The sequence below is a fragment of the Tachypleus tridentatus genome, chromosome 4, assembly GCF_004210375.1.
Source record: "Tachypleus tridentatus isolate NWPU-2018 chromosome 4, ASM421037v1, whole genome shotgun sequence".
NCBI lineage: Eukaryota > Metazoa > Arthropoda > Merostomata > Xiphosura > Limulidae > Tachypleus > Tachypleus tridentatus.
Genome location: NC_134828.1, coordinates 47,956,918 through 47,983,053, shown reverse-complemented (window position 1 = coordinate 47,983,053; position 26,136 = coordinate 47,956,918). Strand labels below are relative to the sequence as shown.

General features: G+C 32.7%; 1 protein-coding gene across 2 annotated transcripts; it reads right to left on the bottom strand.

The window, feature by feature from the left end:
- Positions 1 to 448: 448 nt before the first annotated feature.
- On the bottom strand, positions 449 to 26,136 carry LOC143249073 (general transcription factor II-I repeat domain-containing protein 2-like). 2 transcript variants are annotated; one of them, XR_013027504.1, is made up of 6 exons: positions 25,843 to 26,136; positions 24,906 to 25,039; positions 23,746 to 23,840; positions 14,319 to 14,451; positions 6,162 to 6,318; positions 449 to 1,306 (listed from the first exon to the last, which is right to left on the bottom strand). XR_013027504.1 is itself a non-coding variant. In XM_076498279.1 (4 exons), the coding sequence occupies exon 4, from the start codon at positions 22,117 to 22,119 to the stop codon at positions 21,403 to 21,405; it is 717 nt and encodes a 238-aa protein (XP_076354394.1). In that variant the 5' UTR covers positions 22,120 to 22,376; positions 23,746 to 23,840; positions 24,906 to 25,039; positions 25,843 to 26,135; the 3' UTR covers positions 20,436 to 21,402. The 2 variants fall into 2 exon arrangements, 1 of the variants encoding a protein (XP_076354394.1); XM_076498279.1 differs by lacking the exons at positions 449 to 1,306; positions 6,162 to 6,318; positions 14,319 to 14,451 and adding an exon at positions 20,436 to 22,376 and having other exon boundaries at positions 25,843 to 26,135.

Sequence of the window (26,136 nt, the reverse complement as noted above, 5' to 3'; positions counted from 1 at the left end):
GACCGAAACGTTGTTCTCTCCTTACCAATAGAAGTGTTGATACCCATACCAGCCGTTCTGAAATATATTTTTATTTCATGTGGATTTCTCGTCATTAAGGATAGTTAATTATTATTCGTAAGCTTCTTATTGCTCAAAGAATGCCGATTGGCTGTCTCAGTGGAGGGGAAGAGGGTGACGTCATCAAATATGACGAAACCACAGTTCAAAAAGTTGTCACAAGTCGTTAGGGACGCGTTGTTGTGCCGCATTGGTAGACGGCCATGATGAAGAATTACGTTACAGAGTAAATTACCTGTTTCAATGTGATATCATAATATCAAATTTGTCACCATATTTAATTATTACATAACTACCAGAAGTTCAGAACATAGCTTAAAAATTATTAATATTATTATAATAAAAAATATGCAGACAGTAATTATTTTTAATATTTTATTTTCTCACAATAAAAATTTTACAGTCTGATCTACATAAAAGGGCACATCCATTAAGGATGTATTTACATGAAAAACATTTTACAACAAAGTCATGAACAAATATATTATTACTACCTTTATCAGATCGAGCTTGGCTAGATGGTTAAGGCACGCAACTTATAATTTCAGGGTCGCGGGTTCAAATCCCCATTGTACCAAACATGGGACTTTATAATGTTATAGTCAATCCCACTATTCGTTAGTAAAAGAGTAGCCCAAGAGTGGGCGATACCATTCTAGTAACACTTTCCAACAATTCAATGTTGTTCCTAAAGGAGCCAAAGACCAAACACTATTCCAAATGTGGCCTAACCACTGTCCTGTACAATGAAACTATAACCTCTTTGGACTTGTATACAGTGTTTCTGTAGATATAAACTAAATTCCTCTTTGCTCTACTACTAGCAACAGCACACTGCTTGGATGGATTTAGATGCTAATTAACTATTGCATCAAGATCATTTTCCTTCATAACTGTGTTGAAGTTATTTTCAACCAAATTATATTTATAATTCAAATTATGAGAACCACCTTGCATTTTCTTGCACTTATTATAATTAAAACCCATCTACTATTTATCTGTTCAACTCACTAAATGATCTAAATCCTTTTGAAAAGTAGCATCCTCTTCAGAGCCAGCAACATCCAAGACCCAATACTTTAATACCATCACTCATGACATTAATTCAGTTTGACTGAACTCCTTTTATGAAAACTCTACTTTCTTCCATCCAGCCACTCTTCTATCCAGTTTGCTAAACTTATCTCTCCACATCTACATATATTTTTTTTACATGCCTTTTGTGTGGCACCTTGTCAAATGCTTTCTGAAAATAAAGGTAAACCGAATCTACACCATTACCCATAAGCAGTAATCTTTACAAAGAATGTCATAAGATTTGAAAGGCAAGATTAGTGAAATCATACTGATTATCCAATAAAATTCTGAACTGTTAAATAACTTTGTAAAGCATCTTTTAACAGACTTTGAAAAATTTTTCCCACAACTGATGTAAGACTAATAGGTCTATAATTACAGGGACAATTTTCATTACCTCCCTTGAAAAAACAAGTTACATAAGCTAATTTCTAATCCTCTAGTACTTTCCCACTCTTTAAATGCTGACAAAAAGTAGTAGCTAGTGGCTCACATATCCAATCTTTACCCTCCTTTAAAACTCTTGTAGAAATATATATCTGGCTCAAGAGACTTATCAAATTTCTTCTTAACCAGCTCAGAATTAATGCACTCATTTTGTTTGATCTCATTTCCATTTATCAATTGTTCAGGATGTGAAATACTGCTTAAATCTTTGTTAGTAAAAACCAAAGAGGAAGCTAAATTTAATAACCCAGTCATCTCATAAATATCAGATACCAGCCTTCCTTTATCATTCCTCAATGTCCCATTCTAATATTTTGTTTACCTTTAATGTATTTAAAGAAATTCAAACTGTTAATTTTAACATTTTTAGTCAACCCTTTGTGTGAACTCTTTGTGAGCCAACCTGGTTTTTTTACTTGCAGCTACCATTTTTTATGATAAGGAATATGTTTACCTTATATAATTAAAAATTTATCTTTATAAACTTTATGCAACTGATCAATGTTTCAAAATAACTAGTCTGTCCAATCCACAACAGATAATTCTTGTTGTATCCCTTCAAAATTTGTTTTTGAAATTTGTAACCAAAATATCATTATTCCTATCTTCATATACAGCAAAACATTGAAACTAATAGGAAAATGATCACATGCATAAAGATATTCACCAATTTCCTTTATCTTCATCATTTCTATATATGAAGTAAACAATAAATCTAAAATAGCATTGTTTTCATTAGGTTCCTTGGCTAACTGGTGAAGAAAGCTATCCTGAAAATGTTTCCAAAAACCTTTCTCCCTCATGGCCCAACTTTAGCATTTCTTAATCTATATGCTTGAAATTAAAATTACCCATAATTATGACTTTATTAAGAGCTGAAATCTTAATTTTATCAAAAGGTTTTCACTAATTTCATCAATATCATTTGGTGGTCTGTAACATTCTCACTATAAAAGTATTTTCCCTGTATATCCACTAACAGGAACTAAAATGGATTCAATCTCTTTGATATCCTCAGTTTCAGCAGGATGTATCTCACATTTTACATATAAAGCCACTCCTTCCCCTTCCCCCACCTTAATACTCTTTCCCTATTAAGTAACCTGTAACCATACATTTCAAAGAAACTTCTGCCTTCAATATCATCTACATTAACCGTGTTTCCTTTATTCTCATTATATCAAAATCCTTCATTCCTACCAGTGCTCTAAATTAAATTATTTCTTATACTTTTAGCATTACAATAACATAACAATTATGCCTATTCTTATAACTACTATATTAACTTCCTATGCTAAACTTTTTTTTACCTCTTATTTTTTTTTGCATTTAGTTTTTCCTGGCTCTCACCACTGGCTGGTTCTAATTTTAAAACTTTCCTTACAGATGAGTTAATAGCCTTAGCAAACAATTCAGCCATTACTCTATTTAAGTGTAAACCATCCATTCCAACAAAATTCTTTTGTTTCATGAACTGATCCCACAAGTCCAACCAGCCTATCTGCTCATCTTTACATACTGACCTAAGCTGAGCATTTAACCATTGTGACCTACTTATAACTTCAACCCCACAGTTAATACTGGGCAGTATCTCTAACAAACGTAAATTATGGTCTTTTTCTTTAAATGCCTTTACCAACCCTTTGTATTCATTTTCTCTTGTAATTAGCTCCTCTGACCTACCTTTCCCTATATCTTTAACCCATACATGCACCACGAAAACGAAATATCTGCTAACCTCCTCTATTTTATCTCCAGCTCTATCATTTATATCTGCCACTTATGCCCTTAGGTAACATAATCTGATTCTTTTCTCCAACCTACAAACTCTATATAAAAATTGCACATCTTCATTACTACCTTTCTTAACTGTGTGTCGAAATGTAGAGGGCGGTATTAGATGTTTGAATATATAATTTTATTTATTTTATTATATTAATATAGGTATAAAGGTGTTCCTTTATATTGGTTTATTTTGGGTTTAAGTTGTTGTATAAGTAAGGCTTCTTTAATTTTGCATTTGTTTATGTTTGTTTCTTTATTTAGTATTTGAGTGTTTTCTATGGTTATATTGTGTTTATTTGACTTGCAGTGTTCGAAAACGTGTGAAGGTGACTTTTATGTTCTTTGAATCTGGTTTCCATTTTCTACTTGTTTCTCAATATAGAAGTCGTGGCAGTTATCACATTGTATTTTATAAATAATGTTGGTGTGGTGTTTGTCAGTGTAGTTTTACATAGTATAAACCTCAGTTTTGTGCGGGTTTTGAATAAATTTGGTATTAACTGGAATGTCATATTTTGTTACTAATTTTGCCAAATGTTGGTTATTTGTTTGCTGATGTCAGGAATATATGGTATACAGCAGTATATGGTTTCGTGGTTTTTTGATTCGTGAGCTGTATTTACTTTAGTTGGTTGATTTTGCTTTCTGTGTAGGTGTGTGCTTATAATGTTTTCTACGGTTTGTGGAGGAAACTTATTGATGTTGATGAAGTATTGTTTTATTTTGTCTAATTCATCGTTAATTTTATCTGGTGAGCATAGTTTTATGGCTGTGTTTATTTGGTTTCTTAGTATGTTGAGTTTTTGTTTTGTTTCATGTGCTGAGTTCCAAGGAATGTATAGTCCAGTATGGGTGATTTTTCGGTGGATTTCTGTTTTGAATTGTGTGTCAGTTCTTGTAATTTTGAGGTTAAGAAATGATATTTGATTGCTTTCTTCCTGTTCACATGTGAAGTTAATGTTGGGATGTATAGAGTTAATGTGATTGGAAAAATTAAGTATGTGTTCTGTAGATTTGAATCCCGCAACCATGTCATCTACATATCTGTACCAGTATAGTGGTGGATGTAATGCTGTGTTAATTGCTTGTGTTTCAACTTGTGTCATAAAAATATTGGCTAGGACTGGTGATAATGGGTTGCCCATGCTTAGGCCATTTGTTTGTATATAGTTTTGGTTGGTTATTATACATTATATACACACACACACACATTACTATTTAGAAATAATTTATTAAACTTATTTTTCTTAAAATATAAAATAATGAGTCATGAAGTAAAGCAAACATTTATTTCTTCTCATTATGACCTCTGTACTTGGTTCCTGCTGGACATAGGTTGCTAAGCCTTTTGATATTTTGCACAAATATCAAAGATTTTATATACACACACACACATTTGAATAACCAAAAAATCATAAATAACTACAATGATACCATAGAATTTCACTATAATTTATTAAGCTCAGTAATTAAGATACATTTATATTTTAAAAAATATAAAACTTTAAGCAAACTAAAAACACAACCTATTTCCTTGAAATTTTAGATTGAAAATGGGTGAGAAACCACTATGAAGACAGTCTAAGCTGTTGATTGGTTATTCACATGTCATATATTGAAGTAAGTGTATAAGAGACCATTTTCAAAAAAGGGAAAGAAGTGAACAGGGGCATTGTATTTGATTCAGTACATACATCATATCTCAACAAAATAGAAAGATATGAGGTTCTTGTTTTATATTCTCGCTCACCAATATCAGTAATTTGAGTCCCTTACTTGTACAAAACTATAGATTCAGTATTTTGACATCACAAACATATAATTTTAAACAGTGCTGCATTCTACATACCAGTAAAATCTATATTCATGTGCTATTTTAATATTTAGTTTAAAATTAAGAAATTAACTCATATAATATTAAAGTCTGAATTATAATCTACACTTTGATTTTAAACTTATTGACATAAATTCACAAAATAGTAGTTAAATAAAATTTTGGATGCACATCAACAGATATGATGACATGGCCTTTGACCCATGACCTGCTTCAAAATGGTTAATGCATGCAAATATTAGTTGTCCACACGAAAGCAAGTTAGGTAAGTCTAGTTAAATATTTTTATGGAAATTTTTCTTCACAAATATGAGCTTAACTATGTCATGTAAAAACCTTTATTATAATGTGATTAAGATGTAAGTACAGAAAGTGAACAAACAAACTATACTGCATTTTCTTTTTACATATAATATACAGTGTCTGTCATAGTCAAAATTAGATATTTTAACCCTTAATAGCAGCAGTAACTTAAAAACATCCTCTTCCTCCTAAAATTACAGTCTCTATAATGTCAATTCATATCAATATGAAAATACAATTACATTTTATGGAATCGTGTTTTGAAAATATAATTTAGAGGATTTTTCATAAAAATGTTAATGCAGTATAAAGATTATAGAAAAAATTAAATACTTTTTATTCAGTTGTTTGTACTTCAAGTAACAGCTGAACTACAAAAATGTATAAATACATTCAGTTTTATTTGATTTAATGATCTTACCCTTATACATAATAAGTGAAGCACAGAATGTCCTAAATCAAAACTGAAAATTACTATGTAAGATCAACATTGCATCTTTCCATTCCCATTGCTGCAGAAATGATGCATTTTAAGTTTAATTACACTTTTAGTATGGCAAAAGGAAACAAAACTGTTAATTACACAACACCTAGTCTAAATTAAAACATTATCTAAATCCTTATATGCATATATACAAATATAAAATTTTTCTACCTTTTCAGGAACAGAACGAGACAGATCAAATTCTTCAGCATAGCCATAGATAGTAGCATCAGTTGAGGTCTTCATCTCAACAACAATTTCATCTTCGAGACGTTTAAAGTGTTCAAAATTATGACGAAGTTGCTCAAGTACTTCAGCCCACTTTTGACTTAAGAAATATGATACAAAAGTAAAACACCAATTACACAATGGGAAAAAAACTATACAGAACTATACAGAATTTGTTTTAAAGACTATAAAAACTGTGCATACTACTATGCAAGTTCAAAAACCAATGTTAAAACTTTCTTACTCAGAAAATGTATTTCTGACAGGTTCTTACCTTCATTCTGACCCAAAGCTATCTCAATCCTGTCTGTCTGATAAGCATTGCCAAAAATATATTGTGCTACAACACTCCAATCATATATTTCATCAGTTTCCTACCATTTCAAAACGTGCTGATCATGCGACTACTCTCCACCAATCACCCTGCACTTTCTATTCTGGTGCAGCTACCTCCCTCTACTATTGTAGAACAATCCTCACCTTCTTGATTGACTTTCTGTGGTGTAGATGAATGTTTCATCAATGCTATCCAAGTTACTATAAAATTTTAGTGATGCTCAATTTAGAATCCAATAATGCAAATATTCATTAATTTTTATCTTTGGTTCATGGATTATTGTCATTTGTTGTCCCTTTTTGTTAAGTTTTTTCAAACAGAATTTGTTACTGTCATTTTTACCATTCTACTGTGATTCCTGAAATGTTATATTTATTCAATCTTGATAAATTTTTTTAATGGTGTCTATCATAAGAGATCACTTGCTTATATGATGTTGTGCCCTATCATTTATGTTTTCCAGTTTCTCATTTGATGGCATCTTCATTTTTAAATTAAAATGTTCATTCATGCCATGTTTCATATGTGTCTCACTTTTATTCTAACAGGTCTTGCATGAGCTTTATAAAGCTAAATATCTCAGTCCCTGCCACCCAGTAGTTCAGGGTAAGTCTGAGGACTTAAAACAATAAAAATTGGTTTTTGTTACTTGTGGTTGGCACAACACAGATAGTCCATTGGGTGGTTTAATAAAAACAGGCAAAGAAAGACCTTGGCCTCACCAGCATTTTCACCTATAGAACAGAGTGAATATTTGAACTAATTTTGCTTTATTTACATACCATGAAATGCTCTGTTTCTTTAATTTTTTATTTCCATTGTATATTGCTGTAATTTCTTTCATGATGATTAAATGCAATAATAATGTTTTATGTCTAGGAAATAAAAATGTAACCTACTTCAAAAAAAAAATCTGTTAGTTCATTATATCACTGAAATTTTTATTATTGTAACATTTATATTTCTGAAATGTTATTACATATTCTCACCCAAACCTATCTTGATCCTGGCCTGCCCAATAAGAACTGCTAAAAAAAATAATTTTGCTGCATGCACCAGTCTTTACACCTAAAAGTTTTGGGCCATTTTAGAACTGATCATGTGATTACTCTCTCAGTCAAACTGTGTTATCTATGTTGGTGCATCTAACTCCCTGTACTGTTTTAGTACAATCCTCACTTTCTTGATTGTCATTCTGAGGTGTAGACATGGGTTTTAACTTGCTATCCATGTTATTACAAAATTTTGATTTTACTTAATCATAAATTTATATGTTTCAATTATAGGTTTTGATTTCTTGTGTTTGAATTCTGCTGTTTCTTCTCGTTTGTGCTAGAAATATTTTAATTAAAAATTCTAATTCGTCCATACAGATTTGAGATTTAATCTGATGGATGAGGAAATTCTGATGACAATCGACAGTGGTTCTGACACAAGTCCCAAAATTATAGGGTTGACAATATCTGATGGAAAGTATAGACCTTAGTTCAAATTTCTTTCTACAGCACTTTCCACCTGTTATTATGCCTCATATAATCTCCTGGGTTAGTTATTGTTCTTTTTCCCATGAGATCTGGGGTAAGGTTTTCATTTGTATTACTCCCTCCCAGTAGGCATACCCTTCTGGAGGGAGTTTGTGTGGATTGATCTAATTTCCTCACGTGATAATTTAGGTTTTTCATGTCTTCTCAGTATTTGGGGATTAGATTTTTATAATTCTTTTACCATCTAAATTTCTTTTTTTTGTGTTTAGAGTTTGTTTATTTATTTGTTTTTTGAAATATTCATGGGTTTTATACAATAGCTACAGCTTGAGTACTTGTAACTTTGTCAGTTCTTTTTCTTGACTAACAGTCACATCTGATTGGGGATTAGACCTGAGTTAGATTTTGTTGTTGTGGATTGGATGCCTTTTCATTCTCATGCTTTACAGGGTAAGTTTTACTTTCATGTCCTTTGTCTTATCAGTTCTTTGAGCAGTCTTATGAGTTCATTATTTATGTATATTTTTATTTTGTACTTTTTTGTTTTCTTATTGTTTTATGTTTTAGGTCAAATTTAATAATTTTTCAAGTTCATTATTTGTATGTGCTTTGTAGATCTAGCAAACCTTCAGGTTTTTACTAGTTTGTTAATAATGGATAATTGTTGTAAGCTTATTTAGTTTATATGTATTTTTGGCTGCATTTCACAACAGTTCCATGGGTTCTGCAAGTCATGTCTGAAGGTTTCTGCCTTCAGCTCTGCTCTTCCCCCTGTCCACTTCCTGGATCTCCATTTCTTCTCAATAGGATTGACTTCTTCCAGTCACCTTGCCTAGGATATTTAAATCCTACTAAATAAAGAGAAAGTCAAACAGGTGATATTCATTCAACTGGAGTTTCACTCCTATATAACTGTTGTTCCTCAAATTGTTGGAAATTGCAGACCTGTCCTGGAGCCATCTCGCTTCACCATGGAATCCTCTCTCTCACTTCATGTGGTTTTTTGCTGGAAACCTGGATGACCAAATCATTATGAAAGATGCCTATATTCATATGCCAACTGCTCCAGTGCCATATAGTTTTCTTCTGTTTGTCTACAAGAGTTATATCTTCCAGTTCCAGATGCTGCTATTCAGTTCTTTTTAACTTTGTGCATGTTGTTGAGTTGTACACTTTTGATCATCATTTTCAGTTGTTGGGTCTTTTGACTATTTTTTTCTGGATGAGACTTCTGTTCACCTCTTTGCATGCCCAACTGACTAATCATGCCTGCTCACTTCTTTGAGTGGGGTTTTCTGTTCCAGTTGTAGAAGTCCATTCTTACCCCTACTCAATATATTATTCCATTGGGCATTTTTCTCAACATCCATCTTTGTTAGACCCAGTTTTTCCACTTTAGGTCAGGGATATGGAGTAAGCAGTCTCGAGAGCCATACTTTTTCCTTTTCCCATTGTGCAAATGGATCTCTATTTTATTGGAGATGTGGGCCAAGACTATGTTTTAACTTATCCATAAAAGGTTGCCATGTGCATACTATTTTTTAGCACCCAGTTCCTTATCAGATTTTGTCTTTAGCTGATCACCTTTGCCAGTCCTCACAGGAGATTGTTCCAGCTGGAATGTGGACAACTTTTATCTGCACAACCTAGCTGTCCTCCTCTGGCAGGTGTCATCTTCCTTCTGTGGTGAATCTACATACATCTGTTTGGCTCAGCATGGCTGGGTGGATAAGGCCTCATAATCTGAGCATCGTGGGTTTGAATCCCTGTCACACCAAACATGCTTGCCTTTCAGCTGTGGGGGCATTATAATGTGATGGTCAATCCCACTATCTCTTGATAAAAGAGTAGTCCAAAATTTAGCAGTGGATGGTGATGACTAGCTGCCTTCCCTCTAGTCTTACACTACTAAATTAGGGACAAAAACACATCTGTTCATCTTCAACTGGGGTAAGTCAAAATATTACTTTTTGTTTATATCTTTTATTGATATATATTATATTTAAGGGTCCCACCTAGTGATGGGTGTTACCTGGTCAGTTATGCTTCATATTATATTTGTATTAGATATGAATAATTATATAATGATCACTGTTGAGATGGAGGTGTTTCTTTAAGACCACCAGCATTTTGTATGAGAGTATGTATGTCATTTTTCTTTTACTAAAAATTACTAGTTTTATTTATAAAGAACCATCACTTATGGACCTCATGAGTAAAGCAGATGGGTATTTCTGCCCATCTTTACTGACCTATAATTCCTACAATCAGGGTCTATCTTCTTTTCAAAATAAGGAATTGCAGACACTCATTGCACTGTCTCTGATGTGTATTTTTCCTAACTCCCTAGCACATATTAACCCCCCTTCCCCTTTTCTTCCAGTGGAGCATAGAAATTCTTATGACTTGCAGTTCCCAGATGCTGGAATGGTGGACCATGGAAGTTTCTTCCTGAGTAGGTTTTGAAAACAAAATAAAACGTTTTAGCTCATGTGTACCCATTCAGCAAAAAGAGGGCTAAAGTTGTTATTGTTATTACAATAGCAAATTGTACAATAATATTCACTATGTAAGGCACTTCCCCAAGATGTTTTTGCCTGAGCAGACTGCGTTTGTTTTTCATATATTTCTGGTGCAAGAAGCTTCCATTTGATGTTTTTACCCAGATGGACTGCACTTTGCATAATCTAACATAACCCCAAGCAGATCTGAATCCTATGTATCCAAGGCATTTCCACTGGATGTTTTTTGTTTGTACTTTACTTGTTGATTTGAAGTTGTTATGCTAAATTTTGGGTGTTTGTTGCCTAGACATATCCTATGGCACTTCCTCTGCACGTGTTTTTGTCTGGGTGGATCCCACTTGTCCTATTCAAGTACATTTCATTGCCCTTATTAAGCCCAAGCTACATATCATTATTTCATTATTCTTGTTTCTTACAGTAGCTCGTTATGACCTAGATTTGGACAGAGGACTCATTATGATGACTCTCATGATTGCACTCATAACAGCAATTTATATCTGTCATAATCTCCCATATCTCAGGCACTCTTCTGGACGTTTTTGCCCAGGCAGACCACATGTGTTGATTGTTATATGTGATATGAGGCATTTCCATTGGATGGACTGCAGTTAGCATATTCTGATGTAAACTAAGGCAGATCCTTTGGAACATAGATCTAAGAGAAAGTTGTTGCATACACACAAGCCTTTCCATGTTTGTCTGCACCATACTGATTCATGTCAGAGTTATCTGGCATTTTATACATTGATTCAGTGCTGTACATCTCGTTATTGACTTCATGTGTGCATGTCAATTCACCTACTGTATTGATTGCTGGGCAAAGACCATACTTGTTCCAGAAGTAGTACCCCACTGGTGTGCTTTTTTTTTTTATTACAACATAGGTCACTTTCCACTTTGTTTGAGATATGTGCATCAGTCTCAAACCAAGCCCCTCATAACTTCTGAGACAAAAAAAAAAAAGAGCCCTTACTGACAAAGCTGTAAACGAGATCCATGAGGAATAATATAATGTCAATTCAGAACACTACAATAACAGGCCTATAATGGTGTGGAGATATTTGCTGTTGCAAGAGTGGCAAAATTTTGAAAAAATAACAGTATCAAAACATCCTGGATTGTTGCAAAAGTAAGATTACTGTTTCAATGAACACCAGGAAGACAGTGAACTAAAATAGAAAGCTTCTCTCAATATTTAAAAGCTGTATTTGCAGGAGTGGAAAAAGCAACCGATATAAATGTTATTGAAAGCCCAGGATTGGTCTCATGGAAAATATTGATTATTCATGTTTTGCAAATTAATTTCCAATGGGTAATATTGTGATATTGAGTATAAATATAACATGTAAACAAAAACAAGTTTTCAATACTTTTTTTTACCATAGAGAGTCTGTCATGTAAAGGACATGATTTTTCATTTCAAAGCCATCACTAAGTTCAATTTTAGAAAATATGTCAAACTTGCACTTTTACCTACTGCCAATTCTGCCAATTTGGTGAAAAAAGTGAAATTTTATCATCTTTGAAACCTCCCAATCTTTCAGTCTTGCTAAACTGAAAGTGTATTTTAGTTGTATGTTCAATTTTTATGCATCAGTTCAATCTGTTTCTAAATAAAAGCTTTCATAATATATCCTATTATCTTCTTGTTAGAAAATACCAAACCCTGCACCAATAATTAACGATAAAGTATAAGGTACTCATGGATGGCATTAGAAGGGTACTTGTTCTGAACAACATATCTTGCACTTTCTTGATATGTCTACACACCACAAAGAGCTCTCAGCTGTTATGATAAGAAACATTTGGAGGACGTTTTTCAATATGTAAATTGTTAGCATGGTGTCATTTTTAATGTTAAGCTCATACAAATATGAGATGATAGTGCAATCCAACCAGTGAGGGTAACTGTTTATAAATTCAGTAGAATATAAACTTACTGTATTTGATAATCTCTACATCAGGGATTATCTTACAGTGGGCTAATACCTCTTGATACATCTGTCTATACATCTCTGTATATCTTCATATTTCTTAAACTTCAAGTTCAACATGTTAAATGATTGTCCATTATCATTTTGCATCTTAATCTTCTATCTTCAATAGCAAGTGGAGCAACTATACAGTCAACTCTAAATTGTGTTTGTATATCGTACCTGTCATATTGGATAATTAAAGAATAGCAGTATAATCTTTTAATGCCAATAATTCTTTTCTAATAGCTTATTGTTCTCCTTTATGGAACCTGATGTTGTGGTAAAGTGCTTGTATATGCAGTAGCTCAAAAAAATCTGTATTTAACCTAGTCACACATGCTATTACAACAACCATCCAACATGAAAATTAATTTGCTCAAGTATCTTTGCCATAAGGAAAGTTCATCCAGAAAACTGATTCAGTTCACCAACATAAAAGAAAGTCTGAACAAAATTAGACCACTTGTTCAAGAAATATGCCAAGGACAAGTCAAGCACATAAAACTGCCCATACAAATCAGTATTTACTTACAGATATGCAATTATATAAAAAAACACACAATTACAGATTAAGATCAGTCAATATGGCTGTAATACACAAGCAGAATCCAAATTTTTTTACCATGTGATTTTACAAAAACTTTGCTTTGTAACTTTAGTGTTAGTAATGCAAATAATTACATCACACAGTCATCTTCTGTGTATGACTAAGTACAGGAAGAAGTATTGAAAAAAGAACAAGAATTACAAATATTGATGGTACTGTATGTATACAACTATTAAATAACAGAAAAATTAAATATGAAGTAACAGTTCTGGGTCAACTGGGTGATAGCCAACTCAGCGATAACCTATTTGCTGACAATATTATCACTTGCTAACAGACTTGTTGACATATCAATATTTCGAATATACCAGTAGTACTGCTGATAGTAGGTTAGGCAAGTGCTTATAGCTATCAAAGCAAAATAATTAACTCAAGTTTTTGGCAAGACTGTAGCTTTTTTACTGTATAAATTCAATACACAGCAAACTTGTTTCATTTATATCAAATCACTGTATTTTGTATTTATTTATTCAAAATGAACAAATTATTCACATACATTCTAAATCTGATACAGGTACACGTAACCATACGTGCATTCATCTAAGTAGACGTAAATATAATAACAAATCCATCACATGACACAATTGTTGACAGTCTGCTGTCAACAAGTTGATTTTTTGACTAGTTATATTTAGACAACTTGTCTTTTGACATAATTTACTGTTGTCCAATCTGCTGTTGCTGAATTGTACTGTCACTGAGTTGGTTATATTAAAACAAATTGTTTTAACGTAAAACAATAAAACCTTATCTTATTGATGGGAATTAACTTGTGATGGATTAGCATTCCTTCCAGTAGAAATGTGTCGTCTTTCTTATATGATTAATTTACAGGACACAAAAGTTGAGTATCAGCTTTATATGCTTTTCAGATGCAAAAAGACTAAAGTTTAGAACACTAAATATGTATAGAACTCAGAAAAAGATAAAGCAAGTACAGAATAGAGGACAATGGCAAAGAAATATAACATCCAGAATAATATCAACATGTAGAAAATCTATGTCTGATAAGCATATATTCCAGAGTAAAATGATATGGATATAAAAATCTAGAATAATATCATACCTGCATAGATTTTAACAATTTTAAATTAGTATATAATTCAGAACATGTTAGGAAGGTAAAAACATGTGTAGCAATATAATATTCCTATGGAAAATGAATACTTACCTTCTGAAGATACCTCAGAGTTGTGAGTCTCCTTAAGAGTACTTTCCAGCAGAGCTGCACAGACTAAAGAGATAGGAACATGAAAAGATGCACTTAAGTCAGGGAAAGCATACCTGGTGTAAGTTGAATCAATCTGGAAGAAATTTAATTACAGTTATTTTTATGATACTTTTACCTTAATCTGGACTGAATATAATTAATGTAGATAAAAAAAAACATGTTAAACAAGGTAAAACAATGAAAGCATTAAATCACTCAATGATTAACTGGTTGTACATTCTGTAATAGAATATTTACTAATTATGTTGACATGTTTCAAAAACAAGTTCGGTTCAATGTTCCCTAGATTTTTAACAATGTTAAATTCATATATAATTGAGCAATATGTTAGGAAGATAGTAAATACACAGCAACATAATATTCCTCGATAAAATAAATACTTTCTGAAGACACCTCACAGTTGCGACTTTCCATCAAAGTGCTTCAATAATTACAACCTTTTAAACCTATATACATTGTTAAACTTTTCACAAATGCCACCTTTAAGGTGAGAAAAGGCAATAGGCTCAATACCTTAACCATGCCAGATGGGTAGGAAGTACAGTTCACGGCCAGGTTGATTGTCTTGCTGGTTGGCTAGATGCCAGCACATATACTGGAGATTGGCTCATAAACTTTGCCTCAATTAATAAATTCTACATGCATCTTAAGCAGATAAACACCACATACAATGTATATGATGGTTCCCCCAACACACACTCATTGGGGTTATTGATGTGGGAAACCACCACTGTCAGCTTCCCTCATCCCAAACACAAGCACCTGCAGTGTGGAACAATAAAATAATTGAAAGTTATCATCCTGGATGATACAAGGTGGCTGTTAGACAGCAACACAGTTATGATATTTGCTGTTTTTGAAACAAAATAAGCATAATTGGCAAATATGTTAGTTGCCGTATGTCCATAAAGGCCAAAAAGCACAATGAGATTTGGGTACTAGCTGAAGCAAAGCTTAATATGATGGTTGACCACATGTTCATCACCCTGGTTGACAAAATGGTCTCAGGTCAAAAGTTCTGGTTTACCCTGGGCAAGGTAGAGAAGTATCACCAAATGAAAGATCAGATCCAAGTAAAAAAGAACATGGTGCTGCACAGCTAGATGAGGCAACAACAAAAACAGGCTCATTAAACAAGGAAGAGACAAGACCAGAGCATTTTCCACAAAACAATTGGCAAGCTAAATTGACTATCTTTTATTTAAATTTGTTTGATTCATTCCCACAGCTTGACAATGTGTCCCCCCACCAAGTGAATACACTGCCTTGCATGCCACTGTGTGCATGACCCTACCTTTAGTGACTCTATATCTTATGTATGAAAGCAGCTTTTCCTGTAACCAGCTAGAAACACTCAAAAATCATGTTGACAATCTCCAAAAAGGTTTCTACAGTGGGAACCATAGAAGCAGTAAAACTAAGCCCTGGTGAAAGCACAAAAAAATTGGTTCTGTACATCAGTCACTGGTTACCCCTAATACCAAAACTACACAAAGTACCTGCAGCCAGGATGGTGATAGCAATGAATCACACAGGCTCACTTACCCACTGCAAAATACTGAGACAGCACTGGATTGCCAATAACCCCTACCCTGCAAACTTCTAGACCCTCTGAGAATTGATCAGCATAGAAAGGATCTAGTCTTGAATTGTCCAATCCCTTATTTTCTTCATGGGGACCACACAGGCAAGTGGTACAACGTGAGAAGAGAAAAAGGAAGTGGGGCAAAATGTGATGAATGACCAAATGCTCAAGAAAAGTGAGAGGAAAGAGATTCTGATTGACTGGATGTCACAGTTTGAACCTCATCATTCTAAAGAGGAATATGCGAATAGATATAAATCAAGATGAGGATGAGTAAGCAACACTCCCACTGTGATCTGGTCTCTGTCTAACCATCAAGCCAGGATTCTCAGAAGTTACACCAATCTAGAAGTTTCCACTAAAGGGAATGCACATTAGCCCACAAGAGCTTCCAAAAAATTCCACATTCCCAAAGAGATAGAACACTTCAAGGTGTAAGAAATGTGAGATGAGGAACATGTGAACTGTTGCTCTGAACCAAAGAGGAGAAGGATGGGTCCAATTGAGGTTGGAAAGAAGCCTCAACTCTCCCCTAAATGAAAATAAAGGGTATTAAGAAACAGTAATAGTGGACTTACCCACTGTCATCAGAAATCCCACTCACACTGTTTCCTGTAGCAGCAAAGGAGTCTGATTTATGAACTGCAAATGGGAAGCAGCAAGCAGAAGCAAGTCATCTAAAGAAAGAAATGTGCAAAGACTCATAGAATGAAGATGTTGGGCAAAGGTTTGTACCTGCTTGGCAAAACACTTAAAGAGTCAAGGTTAGTCCAAACAGTAGGGTCTTGCACTGGAAACTTGACTTACAACAATACATAACTAACAATGAAGTGGACACTGTGGGGAAGAGCTCTGAATTGTATATAACAGGAGAAAATGAGGTTTTAAGTATCACCAATTTAGGAAAAAAGAGCCAAAGCCAAGTTTTTCATTTCTCATGGAAATGAAAAAAATAAACACTGCAGCAATGTAGAAAAGCAAAATATTTAATTCCTACACTGAAAAAATTGGGATTACAAGACATCTAGATAACAATTACAAAAAAATTAAAATAGAAAGATGAATTACATATATTAATATGTAACATAAAAACTATACCAACATACCAAGTTAACAAAGTATCTAGTCTACAGAATATGTAATCATAACGAATCTATAAACCAATTAAAATTACCTAGAAAAACTAATAACACAGGTCTGTAAATTTAAACTTCATAAATGTTGTTCTGTTTTTAATAACAAATTTTTCCATAATTCAGCTATGTAAATTTCAAAAATAATATTCATTTTTTTTATCCTTTAAGGATTTTTTTACAAGTTTGAAAAGGAAAAAAAAATCTTGCTTAGATTAAATTATTATTTCATTTACCACAATTATATGTGTGTTTCTTGGTTATAGAAGGATCGATAATATTCTCACATTATGATTGATCTAGAAAAAAATAGTTAGTGGTTGTCAAAGTTTTAAGCATAACATAATGTAACCTGAGCAGCAAAACCCCCTACACATAGAATCTATTGTGATTATCAATGTACTTGCTGATGTTGGGGTCAGAACCCATAAACAGGGGATGAACTATGATGCCTGTAGGAGGTGATGACATTCAAGACCCCAACAACAACAGGGAAGAATGTAGCAGCTGAAAACTGAATAAATATGCATGCTAACAATGGATCTAGCTCATTATCAATGAAGTGGGTGATCCTTAAAGTCTTCCAACAAAGTGATGTGAAAAGAAAACAAAATGTTGGATTTTAAAGTTTTAAGTTTGTAGACTTACTCTGTTTCATCTGGGAACATAATCTTTTCAGGTTAATCACAAGCACCACTTTAGAACCCCAAAATTTCAGGAGCAGATATATTATATGAGAATCAGCAAATGTTTCCATTTGGAGACAGTAGGCTAAATTGCAAAGTTCTAACAACATATCAAGTAATGCATAACTGCCTATTCTCGTAACTGAGAAGTAAACCTTTTAGCATGAAACACAATATCTGTGGATAGAAACACAACTAAAACTTTGCTCCCAGACCTTTCATTTGTCAAGTAATGTGCAGACTCAAAATAAAATGGGTAAGAGCCAAAACATCACATTCTTGATGGACCAACAGAAGAAAACAAATCAAAGGCAACTTATTCCAAAGTGATCTCATGTGTGAGTTTGGTAGGTAATTTAAAGACTGTGTCAATTACAGTTGATTGGAACAACAGTTTGTCAAGTAAATTCTTTTACATTAGAGTAAAGCAACATTTGGAATGAATGAAAATAACCCTCAATCTCCAAATGTTATGCAATGAGATGCAAGATAGGAGAGGCTTGATGTACCTCTATGCCAAAAATAATATCGGAATTCATACTGTAAGTTGGCTTGCCAACTGGAAAAAGTTTTTAAATTCTTTTTATGAAAATCAACTAGAAAACACAGATAATGTTCAAAGTATCTCTGAAAGATTTTAATATTGGAAATGGAGAATGCACAGATGTAGGTGGAGAACATCATGAGATAAGTATTGCAAAAGGCAACTGAGTGGAGTATAAAAAACTAGAACAAGCAAGAAATAATCAGACCAATGCTTAGATGGGCAAAAGGAAAAACATGGTAATTGAGTAATAGTTATAAATGAAAGCAGAGGTAAGTATGTTTAGGATTGTTTTCTCACTGATTGTATTCTGATGCAGAAACACTGTCATGTTGAAAAGAAAAAAAAACTGCCAGTCAAACACATGAATCTAGCTCCCTGCAAATTAAGGCCTGTACTTCCTCTGCAAAGACAAACTAGTAGCATTTTTTACTGTAATGGTAATATCCATAGTAGATAAATTGATTGCAAATTCATAGTAAGATCTGTTATAATTTACTAACAAAAATTTAAATGCAAAAAAACTGTTGAAAATAAAAAGTGAAATAGCAAATTTATTCACAACTACATCAATAAGTATGAAATGTAACATAAATTACCCACTATAAAATCATCATCGCTCATAAAAACCATAATTTTTATACCCTTCAATATTATTTGGTTACAGAGCTATCAAATAGTAAATGACATCCCTCTTGTCACATCTTCTCTTTCAGAATTTGGTAATAATTCTCTCTCACATTTGATACCACATTATTTATAACCAATAGAAAGCCAAAGTTTAAATCTATCAAGTGATATATTATATTATGTTTTTTCTAAGCAGATAATTGTCAATTCATCCTTTAGCACACATTTTGTTCCCATGGGAAACATATTGGATGAATTTGTAATGGCTCTTCTTGTATAGTTAGAAAACCAGAAAATTGTGATAGCTATGTGACATTGTGTTTTTTTATGTTATTTTTCTGTGTTATTTGAAAATTAATTTATTAGATAAAAAAAACTATTTAGTGCACTATAACCATTAGCATAAAAATGTAGGAATAAGCAAAACTAACAGCAAAAAAAACCCCTACTAGCTAGTTATTTTATTACGTGTTTTTCATGTGTATATTTTATTTATTATAATAAAAGTAACCAAATGTAAAAATAGGAATCTCTTTAGGTTAGTCTATGTTAAGTTCGGTAAAATAAATAATAACAACATAATAAAAGCAGCTTGAGGATAATGTTATTACATAGCATAACAAGAGCTCCTTGCTTCCCAAATTATTTACAACTTATAAAGGCATGAACAGTACTTAAACATGGTTTGGTAATAAAACAATAAAATTTAAGTATAAATAGATGTATGCTGCATGAGTTTAAAGCTACTTAGAATAACTGTTGTTTCACATAACAATTTGAAGTCACCACAGAAAGAGAAAAAGAGTAATTTAAATTTATTTTGATTTTTTTTTGTATTTACAAGGTTGAACAATTTCATCAACCTTATACAGAATTAGGGTAGAGAAAAAAAACAGGAATAAAATATGAAGTTTTACTAAGAACAAATATTTAAAATGCATTTATGAGGTTTCAGAACAACTCAAATCAAATTTGGGATTTTAAAGAAAAGTATTTTCATTCTTAACATAAAGATCGCTTTGCACTCAGACTAGAAAAAAAATGTCTTGATATATTCACAGACAAATCTTTTGTCAATCTGTTAAAAACCTTCAATAAAAAATCTAATTTTTTGTATGTGAGAAACTTGTCTGACTAAAAATGTAGAAAACTTCAACAAACTTACCAAATGGTATTTTGTCCTTGATAGAAAATAATTATCATTTGCTTTAGTGTTTCTATAATTTCTAAAGTTTTGAAGTTTCCAAGCTATTGTTGCAAAATAAAGTCAACACACTAGACTAGGGGTCACCAAACTTTTTCACAGAGGGCCAGATTACATGGGGAATGAGAAGTAAAGGCTGCATCATGATCATTATGTTCAATACTCATAAACTAGAATGAAAGCTCTGTAAAAACGTTAACACTAAGTTTAGGATGCCACATTAGCCATGTGGGAGTAGCATGCAATACACACATAAAACAACAAACAAACAGAAATACAACCAACATTTTTATTTACCAAAAGGTTATCAAAGAAGGTGACATTAGCAAAAACAATTGTCACATTGCACATAGTAAGTACATATCTGAATTTTACTAAGCCGCAAAAAAGTTAGTGAGATTTATAAAATTGGGAGTTTGGCTTTCAAAATATCTTCAATGTTCAGTTTTGAATTGCTGCATCCAATCATTAGAAATGCTTTCAAATGTTCATCAGTCAACCTTGATCAATGTACCGACTTCACATACTTCATTTTTGAAATTGCTTATTCACAAACATAAATTGTTCCGTACACTGATGCCATGCCAGATGAGAACTGCTTCAGCTTTGGAAAATCATCTTCAGGTATGCAGCTGTAAAATTCAATAAGTTGCCACTCTCTTTTTTTTGCTTTCAACAAGTCATTTCCTTGCAAATCAATGACCTCCAGCTGAAGTTCCACTGGCACATCATCAATGACACAATTAAAAGGATTCTGAAAAAGGAGAATGTCACTTTAGATTCTGTCGAGATCTGAAAATCTCTCTAAAAAATGCTTATTTAAATCACCAATAATCTTTTTCTGAAACTCCAGGTTGACATCTGTGATTCCAGCATGAAACTCATTGAAACACTGAAAATGAGAGAGGTTTCCTCCTTCCAAATATGCTTCAAACAATGACAGCTTTCTCCAAAATCCTTTAATGATTCTATAGAGATCACAGACAAGGTTATTCTTCCCCTGAAGTTTCAAGTTCAATTCATTCATGTGAGATGTGATGTCAACCAAAAATGACAACTTTGACAACCAGGTTGGATCCGACAGAAGTGGATTGACTCTATATTTCTCGATAAGAAATATGTCTATTTTTCTTCTCAGCTTATAAAAACAAGACAAGACTTTATCGCAGCTAAGCTGTGTGATAAGGCAAGTCACAGAAATCCGAATCAATTTCTTCAAGAAATGCCTTGAACTGGCAATGATTAAGTGCATGACCGCAAATGAAATTCACTGCAGAAATGACTGGTTTCAGTGAGCAAGAAATATCTAAGTCTTTTTCCACAGAATGCTTGCTGATGTATGATGCAGTGTATAAACAGAGCGCTTGGGAGTTGAAGATCTTCCAACTGTTTCCTGATAAGCCCCACCAGACCCTTCTTTACTCCAGTCATGTTTTTTCCTCCATCAACTGTTACACTTCTAAGCCGATTCCACTGAAGGTTATAGTCTTGCAAAGTTTTATGCACTTCCATGAAAATGTCTTCTCCAGTTGTTCTTCCATGCATGCTGCAAACTGATGCCAACTCTTCCGTGATCTGAAAGTCCAAATTAACTCCATGAATGAACATGAGAAGTTGTGACGTACTCGAGAGATCAGTAGACTCATCCAGTGCCAGAGAATACCATAGGACATTTCTAGCTTTTTGGCATATCTGTAATGCGATGTTCTCTCCAAGTTCTTCTGCTCTCCGTACAACTGAAGTTGCTGAAAGGCTGATACTTTCAAAGAAATTGGCTTTTTCAGAACACAGCTCATTTGTTGCTTCCATCATACACTCTTTGATAAAGTTGCTGTCAGTAAAAGGTTTTCCTCGCTCTGCCATCCTATGCACTGTTTTGTAACTTGTACAAGTGACAGATTCATTTTCAGCAAACTTTTTCGTGAAGAGATTCTTTTGAGATTCAAAAGCACGTTTCATGGATTCAAATTTCTGAGAACAAAACTTTCCCGAAAATTTCAAATATGTTGATAGATGTTTTGTTTCATAGTGATACCGAAAATTGTACTCTTTCAAAACAGCAACACTTTTGGTGCATATCACACAAGCAGCTTTCTGGGTTTTTGTTTCCACAAAGAAGTACTTTTCTCCTCATTCTTCATTGAAAGCACGATACTCAGAGTCCACTTTTCTTCTTTTAAAAGCAGCCATAACAATGGGTGAAAAAAAAACAGGATCTGAAAATGAAAAACACAGAACGCTGTGAGAAAAGTATTGTACTGGTCCAAGAACACACAAAAAAGTATACTGAAACGTACGTTTGCCATTACACTTACATAAGAATGAATTACGAAAAGCGCATAACCTGTCTACTAAGAGAAAGGAGCTTGCTGAAGCGGTAATCTTTGGCTGCTGAATTTAAAAGACGAGTCGACAGGACAAAGGTTAAGTCTGTATTTGTTTTCAAAATCCTAATGCTTTCATAGATACGTGCCTTGATATGAATAAATGGACAGCAAGGACGAAAGAAGAATTTTCCTTTTGGTTTAAAATGTGTGTGACAGCCTTGTTTCTTTTTATCATAACATCTTGTGTTTGCCAGCTTAAAGCGACCATCGGTGTGATTTATTTTGTTATAACAGTCGGACATTTGATGAAATGTCACTTTTTATTTCCAAGCAGCTAACTGCTGGCAGGCCGGACAAAATGACTTCGAGGGCCGTATCTGGCCCGCAGGCCATAGTTTGGTGGCCCCTGCCCTAGACTACAGTTTATGCACTTAAGTTTAGGAAGTTCTATAAAGTAGATTATTGAATACCTTTTCTTATGTTCTTTATTTGATACAAAATGCATATAGACATTTAACCAATACAATTTCTTGTTTAAACTTCATTGAAAGTTAAGAGAAAGCTCTTAGTACTCAAATTTAATTGCTTACACTCTGGATGCCAAATGACTTTTGTTGCTGGATAATGGTTACACATTTAGAGGAGACCTGATTTAAGCATTCATGAAGTAAATTAACTGCTTTAATAACAAAGCTATTCATGCAGATTCTTAAAGGCTTATCTTAGTTAAATCAGATAAGGAATACAGACAGTTTAATTACATTTGATGAAGAGAAAATGCAACATAAATACATAAACATTTTAGAATACTGGCCAAGATTACAAATGATTACCTGCTATGATGGTAGGATTAGAGCATAGCAATAATCTAACTCATCTCCTTTGGAGGTAATGTATAACACAGGATTAATTTATATGGTAGAAGTTAAGTTCTCTGAATGACCGTATCTCAGCTCATAGGTATTTGACCACACAATCTGGCCAAGTGTATCTTGCAATGCTCTAGTTTTATCCAAATGGTTACTTCAAAGATGATAATTTCACCAATTAAAGTAATTTGTGATTGGTTCATGAAGCATGATACAGATTCTGAACATACACCCTAGCTTGCACAGTATAAATATATAAATATAAAACCCAAGAAAACTCTACAAGATGTTACATAATAAGTTGTCTAGAAACATAGTCCACTACCATTAGCATAATCTGAGTTTGTGAAGATACTGATTAATTGATAGTAAAAGATTGAAGCATGTACCTTCATTGCCACACAGCATCCAAATTGTAATCAAGGTCCATAATAGTAGAATTTTTTTTTTTGTGTGTTTCAAGTTTTCTGGCTAATGAGTATACCTGTAATAACCATTTTTGAACAGTTATATTTTAATATACATAGTATAAAAACATTACAGTTACATATAAATTTTCTTATCTAGTACTTGCTTTAAAAAATTAAGAAAAATCTTTATATACAGTAAATACTTACAAGTCTTAGGTCATAAAAACTTTCATATCTAGTACATGTCCATAAATACTACATTAGGAAAATTTTTACAACTATTAAAAGTCTATAGATATTGAAGAAATTTTCAAATCTAATACATGTCCATAAACATTATATTAAAAATACAGGGTGTTCGGAAAGTCACTGTGCAGTTTTGTAATCATAATTTATTCAGTCTATTTCAAGCCAGCAACTGATAGCGCTGTTTAGAAACAAAATAAGAAGGATCTTGGCCTGTATTGATGCCAACGGGGTTCACTTTCAACATTGTTTATAATTATCATTCATATTTACCTCCTGTATTCTATATTGAAACATGTCTCTTAATAAATATATAAGTTCCGAACACCCTGTACTTTAACATCCAATCTTATATAAAGATTACATTACAGCATTAGATTAGAGATTCTCTCATTCCTAGCATCTGTCTATAAACACTGGAATAAGCAAATTTCAAGCTTGTCTGTGAATATTAGAAAAGTGTTTCGAAACTTTTACATATAGCACTTATATGTACAGTTTAAATTACAATTTTCTCTACCTTTTATTATCTTTTTCAAAAAAACTGATTTTTATGATAAAATTTATGACATTAAACCTTTCAATTCTATCATTTATCTACAAACACATTCATCTTTTACACTGAAACCACAGTAACTATAATCTTAGTATTTAAGTTAGGAAAATCTCAACTTTTTAGTTCAAAAGTACATATATATTCCTTTATCTTAATTAAAAGGTAGTTATAGACCCTAATGATTTCAAAATAAAATCTTTATCAGTTGTTTGATATTTCACATTTTTCTTTTTTTTCCAACAGTTACATTAAAAATGTTTAACAAGTCAAATCAACACCAAAATTACTTTCTTTCAGAACCATAAAAATTATGGGAATAAATACAAAATACATTTACCTTTCCAATATGAACAGTCTTCAAACAGTGAAGCATAGAATGTTGAGGCACACTATTTGTTTAATTCTACAGTGTTAAGTCCAGCATTCAGACCAGCATCAATTTCATCCCCAAAGCTCAAAGAATTAATCCGCCTGTTAAAAAATTTGGCCACTGTTGAAAATTCTAAAAATTTGATTTTTACATATGTTCTGATAAATTTATTTTGCCTTCAGTGAGTCTAATTAAACATAAGATGGTCTAAACATAACTACAGAAAACATTAAAATACCTCTGAATGCTAATGCTTCTAATGAGCAATTTTTTATTCAGGCAAACTATGCGGTAATTAAGTTATAATATTCAACTTGTTGAATTATAACAAATGCTAAACCCAAGGTTAAATAATAAGTTTTTACTGCAACCTAGTCAGCTAATGATAATCATTCTGTCCATATTTTGCATATTCTGTTTCCTGTATTTAACTTTAAATAAACTTTTGTGACAACCACCAGTAACAATGGACATTAAAACATACAGATAAAGTTTCAATTTCACAAATGTGGATTTTTATTCAAAGAAAAAAAAAAGAAGCTACATGGGTAGAAACACTACTAATGTTTGGCAAAGAAAGAAAAAAAGACTGCTGGCTGTTTAGCATCCATTTTAACCCACATGTAAAATAATTTATTTTATTTTCAGATCTAATGCTTTCTGCATCCAATAAGGTTTTAATTCAATGGATCTCTAAAGCTGGTTGTATGAGAAAAGAAGCAATTTGGTATGCTCACATATATGAGCCTCAGTATATCATACATGTACCTAAAAGCATTACAAAAATCTCCTGTATCAATTACACATTATATTTCAAAACACGTTTTTGAATTTGAACAAATATTACATTTTTAAGTTCTTTTCTCACAAATAAGCTCAAAATACATCAAAGAAAAGGTCTTACTTTGTTGTATCTTTCCAATTGAGCATCTGTTACAGAAGAAAACACAGCTTTGGTCGTTTCTGTTCTGGATTGTAAAATTTCCAAGGTGGCTTCATGAGTTTGGTGAAGTGTATTTAAAGTAAAATTTGTTTCACTATTTCTATTTTCATCCTAGGAGCAAGTAGAATGTTTAACAGCAAAAAACATAACAGAACTACTTACATTATAAGAAATATGTTTAATCCTTAATGTTTATCTATAGAATAAGTGCTTTATGTGCAATTTACATTTGCACTTTTAGAAATGCTTACATAT

Coding starts and splice junctions, on each gene's coding strand:
- LOC143249073 (XM_076498279.1), bottom strand. CDS start 22,119: ATGAAACGTGCTTTTGAATCTCAAAAGAATCTCTTCACGAAAAAGTTT.